At 36.2% G+C, this 14,774-nt stretch overlaps 3 protein-coding genes across 3 annotated transcripts; 1 reads left to right on the top strand and 2 right to left on the bottom strand.

The window, feature by feature from the left end:
• Nucleotide 1: 1 nt before the first annotated feature.
• LOC110615885 (transcription factor BHLH42) lies at nucleotides 2-4,798 on the bottom strand. The gene is made up of 7 exons (XM_021758077.2): nucleotides 4,477-4,798; nucleotides 4,121-4,375; nucleotides 2,798-2,894; nucleotides 2,657-2,671; nucleotides 2,476-2,532; nucleotides 1,809-2,373; nucleotides 2-1,152 (listed from the first exon to the last, which is right to left on the bottom strand). Exons 1-7 carry the CDS (start codon nucleotides 4,578-4,580, stop codon nucleotides 206-208), a joined length of 2,040 nt encoding a protein of 679 aa, XP_021613769.1. The 5' UTR covers nucleotides 4,581-4,798; the 3' UTR covers nucleotides 2-205.
• Nucleotides 4,799-6,954: 2,156 nt separating this feature from the next.
• LOC110616242 (antifungal protein ginkbilobin-like protein) lies at nucleotides 6,955-7,678 on the top strand. Its single transcript, XM_021758601.2, has one exon. The coding sequence runs from the start codon at nucleotides 7,094-7,096 to the stop codon at nucleotides 7,505-7,507; it is 414 nt and encodes a 137-aa protein (XP_021614293.1). The 5' UTR covers nucleotides 6,955-7,093; the 3' UTR covers nucleotides 7,508-7,678.
• Nucleotides 7,679-8,371: 693 nt separating this feature from the next.
• On the bottom strand, nucleotides 8,372-13,764 carry LOC110616241 (protein trichome birefringence-like 11). Its single transcript, XM_021758600.2, has 4 exons — nucleotides 12,693-13,764; nucleotides 11,742-12,131; nucleotides 10,054-10,212; nucleotides 8,372-9,571 (listed from the first exon to the last, which is right to left on the bottom strand). The coding sequence occupies exons 1-4, from the start codon at nucleotides 13,103-13,105 to the stop codon at nucleotides 9,199-9,201; spliced, it is 1,335 nt and encodes a 444-aa protein (XP_021614292.1). The 5' UTR covers nucleotides 13,106-13,764; the 3' UTR covers nucleotides 8,372-9,198.
• Between the last annotated feature and the right edge of the window lie 1,010 nt (nucleotides 13,765-14,774).

The raw sequence follows: 14,774 nt of genomic DNA, 5'->3' as shown, positions 1-14,774 counted from the left end.
TTAGAAATCATACATTGTGTGTCACAAGTACTTGGAGATTACATCTGAGGGATGACCACCCGGTCTCAACTCTGTCAATAACATGTTTCTACAATTATACACAGCTAAGTAAGATAATCATCATCTGTACGAGGGAGAGAAAAGGGGGAAAAGTAGATATTTCCCTTTGCTAATCTACAACTATCAAATAAAGAAAAATCAGTCATTAGGGGTTGGGAATTATCTGATGGATTGCCCTCTTAACCTCCATAATGCTTACCTTCTTTGCAGCAACATTGTCTTTTACCGTGGCCCTCAGTTCAGCCACAAACACTCCATTATTCAAGGAAGACTGAACCGTCGTGGTTTCTATTCGAAGTTCCCGAAGCTTTTGCATTATATCAAGCAACAGCCCTTCTCTGTATCCACATTGCATCTCAAGCAACGCATCGCACTCTATTATCGACACCTCTACGTTGGTCTCTGTTTCCAACAAAGGTAGCGCTGGGGATGTCTCCACCGTCTTAGGCTTCGTGCACCCAGCGCTCCCCTCCACTGACCTTAAATTCCTCGTATCTAATGCTCTCCTTTGGTCCTTCAAACTAGATATTGTTTGCGGTAGGTGTGCGAATCTTGATTGTTGCTCAATCTCCATCTGTTGATTACGAGCTTCCAACTCTTGAATCTTTTCACGGAGCTGCTTGACATACTCAATGGTGTCCCCTAATATCGAGGCCTTATCCATTTTTGTGACGAACGGTACTAGCGACCTTAGTATTATAAATCTCTCGTTGAGCTTCTCCCGACGTCGGCGCTCGGCGAGGACGTGATTGGCACTGAGCTCATCCTGAGCGGCACCGTCTTTGCGAAAGCGATTAGCAGTGTTGCCGTCACGTAACCTGGGTGAATTTTCTTCGCGGTATTTGTAATGGAGGTAGGGTACGTTGAAGAGAATGTACTTGAGGAACCACTGGGAAGGGCCTTCGATGGGCAAGTGAAGGACGTGATCAGGGCATCGATTTGTGTATTTAGTGAAAGCTGATTGGTTGGAGTATGAGAGGTAAGCAACGGAGGATGGCTCGGCCCACTGAATAGGCTGCCTGTGAAGGATGCCGGAGACCGTTTGGGAATAGTGAGTGTCTTCTTGCACCATCGTTTCCAGTGGAGGTGGTCCTGCCAATAATAATAATAATTATTATATTCCATTATATTAATAATTAAACTAAAACTTGCATGTACTGGTAGATTTTGAAGGCCCAGGCAATATCAACCTAAAAATTAATTAACGAATGAACAGAAAAATTGGAAATTGAACCTGTCTGAGGAGGAAGAAAAAGTAAAAATGGCAGTTGTCGTATTAAGAAGAAAAAAAAAATTCCGAAGACCCAGATGGAAATTCCAGAGAATTGGATCATAAATTGTACAAGTTTGTCAAAGAACTAAACTTCGGGAGAAAATATAACATAAGAGTAATAAGTAAATAAAAAAGATATTAAAAAAAACTGTTTTTAATATATAAAAAATTACTGCTTTATGAGAAAAACTAATGTAGATATTGTTTTGTTGAAAAAACAAAAACTATTGTAAATATATTATCGCATAAAATCTCTGATTTTAGAGACGGTAAAAGAGCGGTCCTGTCACATGTCCATAGGGACCCACACTAGTAGAATCTAGTGAACAGAAGGACCTTTTTAACTAACTAATCTCCCATGAGATGTGCACGAAGTGTACGGCAGGCGGGCCCACTGACCGATATTCTGGTCATAGATGCATGGAAGTGCAGCTCAGAAGTTTCTTAAACAGAACCCTAACTACCCGTCCATTACCTGCTGCAGCTGATGGTTGAAGACTACTACTCAAAGGAGTCGACTCCGCTCTAAACGAGTCTTCTCGACTCTGATGAACCGCCGGAATATTCCCTGATCTGATCAACTGGAAATCTAACTCCAAATTATTAGACCCATCATCCGGCGAGCCAAGCCGAATATCCTCCGACATCTCCAATTGCATCAGTTCGCTTGGCTCTGCACCTGCTGTTATTACTGTTTCAGCGTTTTGTGCTCGAGTACGTACTGAGGGAGTTTCTCGACCTGTTTCTCCTTCTGAGTCAGACCTTTCTTCCTCTTTGCCATCGTCATCTTCCTCCTCCTCCTCCTCCTCCTCCTCCTCCTCCTCCTCACCGTCATCGTCTTGGTCGTCACTGGTGCGAGGATCTGTGATCCCATATATGAAAGGCATGGAAGACTGGAAGTGAGGTTGATCTAATAAGTAAGTCTCGGGGTTAGAAGTTGAGTGTTCGGAGAGAGCTGGTTTTGACGGTGGAGGAAGAGGAAGATGGTGGTCAGTAAAGAAGCTCTTCACTCGTTGGACAAATCCAATGTCCTCTTGAACCTACAGTTCATGGCATCAGAGTAAATCAACATCCGCTCAACGATTCCATACACGTGCAAAACAAAATCAAGAAAATGAACAACTTCTCTTTTTTAGCATTACCTTCTGAGTCGTTCCTAGCTCCAAAACACCGTCAAGAAGAGGGATGCATACTACAGTCTGCCACCATTACAGCAGCAAAATGATATATATACATGTCCAAGTTAGGCAAACAATGATATAGAATGAAGAAGAAAGAAATTAATAAATGGCCTAAGCCAAGTATATATATAAGCAGATATACCTGTATACATGCACTCTAGTGCGTTAATCATTTCGCCGACGTATATTGGTGTCCAGAAACAAGAGAAAATATAATCGAAAAGCTGTTAGCTGTATATATTAAATAACATATTAGAATATATTGGAGTGTAGATATATATACCTTGGCAAGAATAGCCCTTGAAAAAATTTTGCTGTCAATCTCGTTTGCACCGGTGAGCCATACATGCTGCTGCCGTGCATATGCCTTTCCCGGTAACCTACATATATCAGATATAAAATATTATTCTCCTTGATAGAAATTATTAATTAATCTAATATAACAATAAAAATAATCATAATAACGAATTAGTTAGCAATATTGTTACGTAGCATATATAAAATATTGCATTCTATTAGCCAATTCTCTGTCCAAATCACCAATACTTCTACACACTTAGTTAAATTAATCTATCAATTAGATCACGTGATTTAGTTTAACGATTAGCTACATACATGTACGAATGCTCTCTGCAACCAGTCTCCCTCCCTGCATGGATACTAATTATTTATTAAATAACACTAATCCCACCCATTGCTGCTCTTCAACCATGTGATCTCTTCAATTCTTTGTATCAAGAAAGGGAAAATTAATGGCCCTGAGTATTGTTAATGCCATTAATGGGAGACTGGGGAAGAGAAAGCATGAGAGTGTGGAATGGAATCATGGAGGAGAAAGACTCAGAAAGAGATGTCAATTATTGACATATAGCATCATCATCTGCTTTAGCTTTCTCTGTAATTTGAAAGGCACTGATCGAGTTTGTCTCTTATTCCCAACAAGTAGCATTCTTGGCAGGATGAAGAAAAAGAAAAGCTACAGAGACCACAGATGGTCTATATAACCAATCTGGAGAATATATTCCCTACGAGTGTAAAAGTGATTTTCATTGTCAAACAACAACTCTAAGCAAAGTGGACTTTGCTCAACTTCTTTACGTGAATATCAGATGCTCTTCATACGAACAAGCTGACAAGAAACCCTCACCTAACGTGTTGTAAAGGCAAAGAATCAATGACACAGAATTGTTTTTCTTCTCATAAAAAAACATTTAGATAAAACCATAATTTTCTTTTTCTAAAAAGAAAAAAACTTGACGAACGTTGTGGTGATTACTCCAGCGTGGGGTGGAGAAGATACTTCACTGTTAATATTTCTTTCCCCAAGCAAACTCTGAATTGATTTCCCACTGGAATAAATATTCGACTTTCCTTCAAAGCAAATCTTGGAGTTATTTATAACTGATTGTTTTCAGAGAGACTCGGTCTATAATTCTGTATGACAAAGTGTGTAAGACAAAAGAGAGATCAATCACCCATATGTCTTTCCATTCTACTTGTAGAATGAAAATAGAACTGAGCTTTCGCTAGAATGAGAAATTTATATCAAAGCAAAGGAAAGAGAATCATGGAAAAGAAAATTAAACAATCATGCAGAATAACTTACCCTACACCAGAGGGAAATGAGAAGGACAAAGACATCAAATAGAACCACTCGGACTCCGTTAAGTCCTCCGGAGACAAAGCTGCACAAGGTCTCTTTGTTGGCTGGTTGGTCTCTCCTGCAGACAATGACTCATAAAGATCTTTAAGGTGCTGGCTCCTTTGCAAAGAGGCCTCCTCGGCACTAACCTCCATTGGTTGCACTGTCTTTCGAGTCTTGATAGCTCCATTGTAATACCCATCTCCCCATACTAAGATCCTGAACCAAAGTCCACACTTATTCAGAGAGATTTCTCCAAGCAAATAGCAATACATGATAATATATGAAGATAAATTATAAATTTAAGAACAAGAAATCACCGTTGCTGTGGACATATTTTCCAAAAGAGACTGTAAGCCCACTGAACCGACTGCACCGCTGCCTGCAGCATACTCTGCAGGTGGCTACTAGGCGGGGCAGCCATATTATATTCTTGAAAAACTAAGCTACCTATAGCTACGTTGAAAAATCAAGGCTGCTAAAAAGGAATACAAAGAGAGATGAAATGTGGATGAATTTGATGAGAGACACCCAGAAAAAAGTTCCCCAATAAATGCTAATGATTTGTAATGCAGATGAAAATTTGAAGAGGGATGGAGAAGTAAGCCAGGGTTTAATTTGAGAAGAAGAGAATTTTAAAGGGAAAGAGGGATGGGGGGGGTTTGACTGGTTGGTCTACCTGACATTTTAATAGAGAGAAGAGTTGTTAGTTTAGTTGGCGTAGAAGAGTGAGTTTAGTTACAGAGGAAGTGCAAAGATTTAGGTGAGATTAAGCATTTAGAATAGTTTCTAAAAAAAGATTACAAGAGCGTCCACTCATCAATTGCCTTTCTTCTTTTTGCAGGACCCAATTGCTTATTTCTAAGCTTTTATATGGCATAATGAAGCAGCCTATCAACTTTTGTCATCATTATATGATTATTTTATAAAAAAAAATACCGCAATTATTGAATATTGGATGAAATGGTAAATTCGTCACACTTTCAAATGAGAATTTAAGTTTGAGTTTTAAAGACCACAGTATTGAGAGTGACAACTTTAAATCTTAAAAACGGTAAAGAATGTGGTCGGATATTTAGTCTAAAACATTAAAAAAAATAAAAAAATTCAATTTTTATTTAAAATTGATTCAATTTTTATGAATATTAAATTTTAAATTTAAATTTAACTGAGCGAATGACCAACACAGTTTTAATTTGAAAATTTATAGAGTTAAAACTTGTAATATTTGAAATTTAAAAACATGTAGGTAAAAAATTAATATTAATTTAATGTGGTAAAATATTTTTTTAATAAAAATTAACATAGAAAAGATTTTTATTTTAATCAAGAAATTTCGTTCAAAAAATAATAAATTGGATATTCTAAAGTTTTGGACTAAACTAACAAACTCAAGTTTAAAATTTTTTATTTTTAAGTTTAACTAAACTTATATGAACTTTTAGATTGATTTAGGTCAAAAAAAATTAAAAAAAAAGAAGTAAATCATGACTTCAAAAAAAAAAAAGAAAAAGTAAATCAAATATCTCTGACGTGAAATTTAATATTTAATTAATTTTCGTAATTGCCGTCCATTCGCCGCCAACAAGCTGTAATATAAAAATCAAAATTTTAAAGCTGTTATAAAAACACGTAACTCTTTTTATATTATCAATATTAACTCCAAAAGAGGAGGACTGTGGAGATAAAGACGAGTATTTTTATTTTATTTTATTTTATTTTATTTTATTTTATTTTATTTTTTATACGTATTAAAATAAATAATTTTTTAATTATATTTATTTTAAGAATATTAAATATTAAAAAATATTTTAAAATAAAATTAAAAGGTAAAATTAATATATTATTACAGTGTAATGAAAATGCAGGAATTCTGATTTGTTTAGCTGCTACTCAAACTGAAACCGAGGGTTTCACTTGGAATGGAAGATAGTATAGTCAGTTGAGGAAATTGCCATGCTTCTAACAAACCACTATCCGACACCGTTTCTTCTTCCATATTTGGATTTGTTTCTTCTTCTTGGAAATTTGGAATCTCCCAAAATATGCCCCCATTACTAAAAGGACTGAATTATTTTAGAGTGAAAACATGGGAAATACTTTATGAATTTTGACATAACGACTTGACAATTAATGTTTTATAATTTACCTTATTTCTTATTCAAAAGCAAAGGCTTAGAATTAAATTATTGAAAGTTAAATTAAATTTAAGTATGTAAGAGAACTGAGAATATAGGGGAAAAAATTGTCTAGCAAGCAAGAATGTTTTGAAATATAAGGATGTTTTAAGAAACAAGGAGACAAAAGCCGTCCTTGTTTCTAGAATAAAAGACCATGTCAATCTGGACCATTCTCCTTATCCTTGCTCTAATTCACAAGGTCAAATTTTCTCTTTGGGAAATTGCAATTTATACTATGTTAGGAAAGTTTTTTTAAGGAGGAAAGAAAATAAAGAGAGGAAAGTAATGAGAGAAAATAAAAAATTATTTTCCATCCTTTCTTTGGATGATAAGAAGGAAAATAAAGGTAGAAAGTTTTTTTTTTTAAAGAAATATTAAAATACCTATTTTGTTATTTATTTTGATAATTAAATAAATTATTATAAAAATAAAAAATATACTCTCTCTATTTTATAATTTTTTTTATTGTTGTTCCCACATTACTAAATTATTTTTAAAATTAGTAGATTTTATATAAATTATCTATCTCAGAAATAAAACTGACCTGTAATTTGAGATAGACAAAATATTTTTTCTTAAAAAAAAAAGCCAGCCTATTTTAAGCGGAGAGAGAAACAAAATAGACAATGTACTGGTAAACACATAGTGGAGTTGGTGGAGAAACCAAAGAGAACCCACCGGGCCTCCGCCATTAAAAGTCAAAGAAAGCTTCATTAAATCAAAGCAAAAAACCAAAGAGAGCAAGGGAGACAGAGAGATGGGTCTTTCTCCAAAATTGGCAACAACAATCATATTATCTTTCCTTGGCTTCTTTCTATGCTCCATTAATGTTTCAAGCCTTCCCAATACAGCAGTGCAGACAGTTCTCTGCAACTCTGGAGTTTACTCAAAGGGTGACCCATTTGGCGTAAGTCTAAGCTATGTTGTTGAAGAATTAGAGACTGCGACGCCAAGAAGCAAGAATTATGACTACTACAACATCTCTCCTTATCCAAATGCTTTTGCCTATGGCCATGCTGCATGCAGCCAAAATCTCACTTCTTCGGATTGTACAACTTGTCTAGATGCAGCTAAAACAACCATGTTTTCCACTTGTCAAAGCCGGATTGGGGCTCGTTCTGTGCTCCATGATTGTACAATTAGGTATGAGCAATATCCATTCACTGATTAAGCAGCATCCATCTGGGAAATTAACCTTATCTGCTTAAATGTCTCGTTCATATTGTATTAAGGCTTTATTCCTTCATTATAGCCTTCTTTTGTCTGATTTGGGACTCTCGTAGAGAGAGAGATCTGTCTGTCCATTAAGTAAAGATGAATAAATTATTAATAATAAGGCTAATCTGTGATGGCTCAGGAGACACACTGCAGAAATGTTTTCGTTGGACCTGAATCTGAAGCTTCTGCCAATATGAAAAGATCATTATGCATATAATCTTTTTTTGTTTTTTTTGGCTTGTATTTTAGTTGCATCCACTAATGAATCAGACCAGAACTCCTGCTTGCCCATTTAACAGTGGAGCAGTAGTGAGAACGCCTTGTGCTTCACTGCTTTAGTTTCAAATTCTGATAGGTTTTCTAACTGTGAGATGGCTATGTCAAATCAACAGAAGTCTTTACAAACATGAGGCAATGTTCTCCGGGGTTGTTCAAGTCCACAGCATGCAGAATATATCTTTTTAACCATAAATGATCCAACTCATTACAGATGAAGCCACTAAGCGCTTGGATCAAGTCCTTGCACAAAATAGGCAGCTAGCTTCATAGGCGCTCTGTTTGGAATGATACTAATGGCAGAACTGGGCTTTTACTGTTGGAAATGTGAGATTTTGAACAAGGTCTGGAGACCAAGTTTGTTCGGACATGGTTTCCAATTTTCTAATAGAAGAGGAAAATTGGAAACACAGAAAACAAGAACTACATCAAATCGTAGCCGCGCTCATTAACCAACATAACATATACAGCTAACCATTCAATTTCATGGCAATACTTATTGGGATATTCAATTTAACCCATTTTTAACTTTTTGTCCATATTAGTTTAGAAATTTCAATTCAACCTTAAATTTAGCCAAAACTCAAAATTTCTAAGTTACATTTCTTGATTCAGCACAAAATCAACAAACTTATTTTCCTTTATTTTGGTAAATTTCTTGATTTTTTTAGTTTAACACAAAACTCTAAAAGTTCATGGAACATTAGGCCTAACTTATGTGCTTGCCATCCTCGTAAACATCGCCTAGTGCACTCCCTGCTTCATGTGCTTCCGACAATTTGATCTTATCATCAGTTTGAGATGAGCTTTACGGTTCAAATTTTCTCAAATATGAGCCTAAAGGCCTGCTTTACTGTCAAAACAACGTTAAATTTCTCATCTCTTTCTCTATTATTGAGGATGCAAAATAAAAAACTAAAAAGAGAGAAGAAAAGAAGCATATTTACTTCTAAAAACTTCACTATTTGCACTACCACGAATGGGCAAAGTATCATAAAACCATATTTCTGTTTCTCCATTCCATTGAAATAAACCATGCAACAAGAATAAACATGCTTGTGTATACCTCTGCTTGACTATCAACTTTGCTTCATCAACCTGCCTATGCTAAAAATCTGCTACCAAGATTCCCTCACTGCTCTTACTGCCAATTAGGCTGAGCATGATCTGCTGTTCAAACACCATCACCAAAATAGTATACTTTGATTGTTTGCCAGAGGTGTTATGGCAAAATATGATTGATCAAATAGAAACCAACTTTAGAAAGTGATGATTTTTTGCTGGTTGGTGCAAGAAACCTGCTCCCTTTTGTCTACAAATTGCAGTCCTTTAATCATGTTGGAAAAATCAAAATATTATCTGTGCCGATCACAATGGAGCTTGAGAAGATTCTGTTGAACTTTGTGCATGAACAGAATCCCGCTTAAGAAGAAATGCATAAAGAAGTTCATTCCAGGAATCAGGGACACCAGGCAAGCACCAATGACTGCAGTCTTGACGGTTTAGAGAAGCTGGACCAATTCCTGGCTCTAGATAGTACAGAGATGCATGGCCATCCTTTCTCTGTGCTGTCATGTGTGTCACATTCAATAAATCCAAGTTCATCACATGTGATTCGTTAGAGTGCTCCAATAACACATCGAAAAATATTTTGACACGATAGTCTGATGAACTCAGCAATGAACCCAAGTCAGGGAGCTTTTCCATGTGACAGCTACCCCCAGTCTTCCAATCACCACCTCTGTTACATAACAGATTAGTTGCATGATGACAGTGGAACTACTTCTACAACATCTTGTGAGAAGTAAAGGATGAGTATATGTAAAGGGATTGCAGTACTTTGGACTGAATAAACTATCTTCAAGTAACCATGACTTGAAAAGTCTTAGTCAACATCTTACTAATTCTTCAATGTGAAATATGGAAGCAAGGAATGAACTCAGGTCCACCCCCATGATCAGAAATTGCACAATTAACTTATTCTTTTCAGAGAACTTGATTAAAACAGAACATTGTGATAATGCAAGCATGCAGAAAATATGGCAGTTGAAATATTTTGGCAGCCAACTAATTATGAAAAAATCTTGAATCTCAGAGGATATAATCGTCTTTGTCTATAAAAACCAAAAGAAAAACTGAACATCGTGAGAGGAAGATTTAAAACAAAAGAAAAAAAAATCAGATACCAATAGAGTGAAAGAATTAATTGATAGTGATTCAAACCTGAAATGAACAGGAGCATAGGTTCGAAAGAAGACTCGAGTCTTGCTCATATTTATTTTGCTATGCATCCAAGCAATCAAAGTTTCAAGTGATCTTCGATATGCAATTTCAACACTCATATCCATCTTTACCTCATCTCCCTCTTGAAAGTAGCAAGCACTAACAAGTACCAAAGATAAATGTCATTACTAATCATAAAAGTGCAAACTGATAATAATTTCCTTCAGCATTCAAACAGTATTACTTGTACAGAAGTGAGCTAAAACCTCTACATTTGATACTCATTGTTTCTAAATCTCAATATTGTGTTATCCTTAAGACTTCTACCAGGATCTTATAAAGATAATAAAGGGCATAGAAAAAATGGAGAAGTTAAGCAGACAGCAGGAAAACAGAGTTCAGCCTTTCCCCTTCTAAAGAATGATAACAAATCATCATCAGCCAACTTCCTGTTAGTTTCACCTACCATGGTAACTCAAATCTGACTTCACATTATCAAGGTTGCCAACTATTTCTGCAGTGACCTTCATTCAGCGGAGTTCAGAGAGAGAGGTAGATAGGTCAAGGTCCTATTCAATTCAATTCCAAATTTTTTGAGAAGCCAAGAATGCATAAAGGAAATGGCATGTGGAGAATGGTCAGGTATGGATGATGAAAATGTAGGAAATATTTGTGTAACTGTTCCCAGTGGCAACCATAAGAAGGTGGAAATATTATTGTGGGGAAGCGGTGCCAACTGGTTGGTAATACATCACAATAGTGAAAAAGAGATATACAGATTGTCTTTTCATTTTTTTTCTTCTAACATACATCAGAACTGGGACAAAATCCAATGTGTACTACAGCAAGGAGGAGGAACTAAGAGGATCCAACTACACTAACAAGGAAGGTGAAATAGATGAAGCTTCAGGGAACATGCAAAAAGGAGGCTGGGGTAGAAATCTCATACCATTGGAGGAAGATGTGGGCATAATGTTGCCTGGAGATTCTAACAGAAAAGGGAAGCTCTACAAGTCTTTAAATAGGAAGCAATAATGGAGGAAGAGAGTAAATTTATTGTAATACGCAGCGTTTTTGCTTGGGGAAGCGTAGTTATCTTGCTGGATAATTCAGCATTGTTTTTCTGTTTCTTCTATTTCCTTTAAGTAAACCAGAGGGCTTCATAGAGTTGTGTCACTGTTATTAAAAATTTCAATATAAATTCCTCCTTATATCTTGATTGAGATCCATTCCAATTCCTAACTCTGTCAAATTCTGCTGTCTAAGAGGTATAAACCTAGGAGAATTTAATACAGTTAATGTCATCAACTCAATGAATATTATGGATACTGTAAGGATATAGACAACATAAGCCCTAGGGCTTTGGCTTCAGTGATAAAAGGGTTAAATGGGATTTTGGGTAGATTCCTTAGTTCCCAACCTGAACAAGCAAAAAAATGAAGGCAATATTTTTTCATGCTTCTCTCCCTGCACACATCAAGAAATAAACACAACTTCGGCCACCTTATAAGGCCTAAATTTCTATCATGAGAAGGTGCATATGCCACCTAAACATCATATTCATCTCTTTTATCTTTTTTAGTGAAAACACACATTCATTAGATATATTGCACAATATTCTCACGAAATGTGAGGATGAGATAAAAAGAACCACAAAGAAAAGAGGGTAGTAGGTATGGTGTATTTACCTTCTTATAGTCTTCTCATAATTCCACCAATGACCAGAGTTGAAAATCAACACATCCGCATTTCTCCACTGCGGGGAAGTCCAATCCAATGTATCAACTCTTATAGTCATCTTCACCTTTTCTGGAGCACCAACTGGAGGCCGGCCCTGGTACATTAGAAATGGAGCTCTGTAATATTCGATGGTGCAATTAAAGTCCTTGAACATGAATGCTAGAAACCCTCTATGCTTTGTGATTGGCCTCCCATTCACCTCGTAGATTGAAGAATTGTCACGAACAGCAGTAGCAAGCATACAGAGGAGGGACTCCCATTGGTTTCTTCCAACAGAATCTCCAACAAATACAAGCCGCCGGTTCCTCAGCTTTTCCAACATCACCTTGGCATCAAATCTAATCTTGAGGAAGAATATCAAAATTAAATTGACAAAACCAAGCAGAAAGCTGTAGGAGGACTTGTCTAAATAAAAAATACAGTGACTAAGAGGTCATCAATTTCCCTTTGAGCAAACTTTTTCACTGATTGAAACTTTAAGATTAAGCCAAAAATCCCCGATGAAGCATATCTAACAGAAGAGGAACACCAATGATCAAGAACATAAAGCTTGAACAAGGACAACAACTAATCCACAATTATCATTAGCGAAAGCCAAAATAAACTCTCATGATAGGCAAAGAATCCGTGATTAGAAGCCATACAGGCAGAAAGATCGTTAATTAAAAATAAATAAATAAGTAGAAATTAACTAATCCTCCTTTTTGTAAATGGAAGAAATTAAGAAAAAGCTTCAGTTAACAGCCTGTTATCTGTACAAAACCAAATACATCAATTAGAAGTGATAATATAAAATTTTCATCTTCTTGAATTCAGAGTTCCTGAGCTGCAGAACCGAACTAAAAAGCGAAAGCATTACAATCAAATAGATGGATCAAATTCAAAGGAAAAGACGGTACCTCGGCAAGTCACAATGACTGGGTTGCCAACGCCACTTGGTGTAGAAACTATCAGGCCTTCCATTCTCCAAACACCTAAACCCACTATCTATAAAGGGGCAATGTTTACTCTGATACAATGGATAGCTATCGTCCCAAATCCAGTTCCCATAAAATATGTCACACCCATCACCGCGCTTATCAAGAAATCCCGGCCGTCCAGTATCAGCATTCAGTTGTGATGAGGAAGATGGAGTAAGCAGTCCCCGCCAAGAGGCCCCATGGTACCTCAGACCACGAGTGACAGACCGGTAATCTAAGTAGAAGAAGCAGCCAATGAGAAGGAGAGTAACTAGAAAGAAACCAAGAATGCCAATAGAGGGCTCAAGAGGATTCAAGCGTTTGAATTTCTTGAAAAAATCCGAGTGGGTCATTGTGTCTTGGTTGTCTTGTGAAGATGCGGTGTTGCTGCTCCTGTTATTCAAGGATATTATTGTGTTCCAAGATGGTAAAAAAGGGCATTCGTTCTTTAAAAATGGTGGGGTATCAAAGTGAGAAAGAAAGTAATGGCAGAAACCAGTTTTGCATTATATGGGGCAGTTTCGTTTTGTTTTGTTTGTCTTCACGAGGAAGAAAATGAAATAACAGCATTTAAAACATTTTTCACAGAAAGACAGACATGGAAGTTAGGCAGAACCTGGGGGGCGAAGAACATAAAGATGAAAACAACCCAGAGCTCTTTATTAAGCATTCAATGCGTTTAAGGCTGAGAAAATTAGAATTGAAGAGAGCACAGGCCAGTACTTGGTGGTAGGAGAGGTGATAATTGAGAAGCAGAGAAGTAATTTCAAGCAAAAGAAACACTCCCTGGCACTTGAACATGAGAAGAATGAAACAAGATTTGTGATTGTGGAGAGAAAAGGTTGAAGAGATCAAATGAAGCAGAAAATGGCATAGAGTTCTAGTTCAGTAAATAGTAAACACATCGAGCAGATGACAGACAGAGAAAGAAGGAAAAAGTGGAGGTAATGTGAATGTGATGCGAACGTGATCGCAGTTGAAGGAAGTGGCCCTAAGTTAAGCCCCGACAAAAGCACACACAGCTAAGTGGACAATTTTCACTGACGAAATTGCCCTTTTGTCGAATTCTTATAAGTAGGGTATGTTTGGATTGATGAAAAATAAAAGATAAAAAAATTTTGATGTAAAATATAATTATTTTTCTATTTTATTATGTTAAAAAAAAAGAAAGAAAATTTTAAAAATAAAAGAAAACAACATAAATAATAAATAAATCAAAATTTATTTACCCTATAACTTTGAGAGAAAGTGTAAAGAACATTAATAACATTAAATTTTAACCTTAAAGATTTTCATAAGCATTTCTTTTTTCTCACCTAAATCAACTGTCATGTTTAATTTATTTACTTTAAAACTTTTAACTCAAATGAGAAATTTAGCTAGCCAAACTCAAAATTCAATTAGTCCTAGTCTCCCTGAAACAATGAACCGAAACCAGGCTTATATCAAAGACGATGTGAAGAGGCAATTCACATTTTATCATATTCTATCATGCCACATCAAAAGATAATCACTCGGTTTTCATCAAGAGTTAAGGCTAACAGTTGCTTTCAAAAAAGCAAATAAGAAAATTCACCAGACGCTTGTGAAAAGCAATAAATCAAAAAATTTTCAAACGCCTTCTATCAGAAGCAACAGAGTGGACAAAGAAATAAAATTACAATCTATCAAGCCAGATAACAATATAAAATTGCAAAACATACCTTAAGTTTGTGCCTTTTTTTTTTCTATATATACCTAGGATGAGATAGGCCCAAGAGACTTTCGCAGTCGTGCTGCTTCCAGAACCGTCATTGGCCAATGCCTTTGCCCACCAAGAGGGCTCCAGGTAGCATGATTCACAGCTTGCTTTATTTTTTTGTTTACAACAATCCAACTAAGTCCAAGTCTTCCATCCTTTCTTGCTTTCTACATGGATAAAATTGGCTGCAGACCATCTGAAACTTAAAAGGAAAACTGCAACTTCACTGTCATCAGCCCTGGCTGCATATGTAAGAAGATCAATCCGAAATGGGCAGTTGT

The sequence above is a fragment of the Manihot esculenta genome, chromosome 5 (genome assembly GCF_001659605.2).
Source record: "Manihot esculenta cultivar AM560-2 chromosome 5, M.esculenta_v8, whole genome shotgun sequence".
NCBI lineage: Eukaryota > Viridiplantae > Streptophyta > Magnoliopsida > Malpighiales > Euphorbiaceae > Manihot > Manihot esculenta.
Note: the sequence above shows the minus strand (reverse complement) of the source record. Positions and strands in the feature narration are given on the sequence as shown.

What these genes read in the sequence shown, in the direction of transcription:
- LOC110615885 (XM_021758077.2), bottom strand. Translation starts at nt 4,580, where the DNA reads ATGGCTGCCCCGCCTAGTAGCCACCTGCAGAGTATGCTGCAGGCAGCG. An exon ending in AGCTAGGAACGACTCAGAAG is followed by an intron (nt 2,374 to 2,475) that starts GTAATGCTAAAA and finishes CATGAACTGTAG; the next exon opens with GTTCAAGAGGACATTGGATT. An exon ending in TCAACCATCAGCTGCAGCAG is followed by an intron (nt 1,153 to 1,808) that starts GTAATGGACGGG and finishes TATTATTGGCAG; the next exon opens with GACCACCTCCACTGGAAACG.
- LOC110616242 (XM_021758601.2), top strand. Translation starts at nt 7,094, where the DNA reads ATGGGTCTTTCTCCAAAATTGGCAACAACAATCATATTATCTTTCCTT.
- LOC110616241 (XM_021758600.2), bottom strand. Translation starts at nt 13,105, where the DNA reads ATGACCCACTCGGATTTTTTCAAGAAATTCAAACGCTTGAATCCTCTT. An exon ending in TATGAGAAGACTATAAGAAG is followed by an intron (nt 10,213 to 11,741) that starts GTAAATACACCA and finishes GGTACTTGTTAG; the next exon opens with TGCTTGCTACTTTCAAGAGG. An exon ending in TATGCTCCTGTTCATTTCAG is followed by an intron (nt 9,572 to 10,053) that starts GTTTGAATCACT and finishes GTTATGTAACAG; the next exon opens with AGGTGGTGATTGGAAGACTG.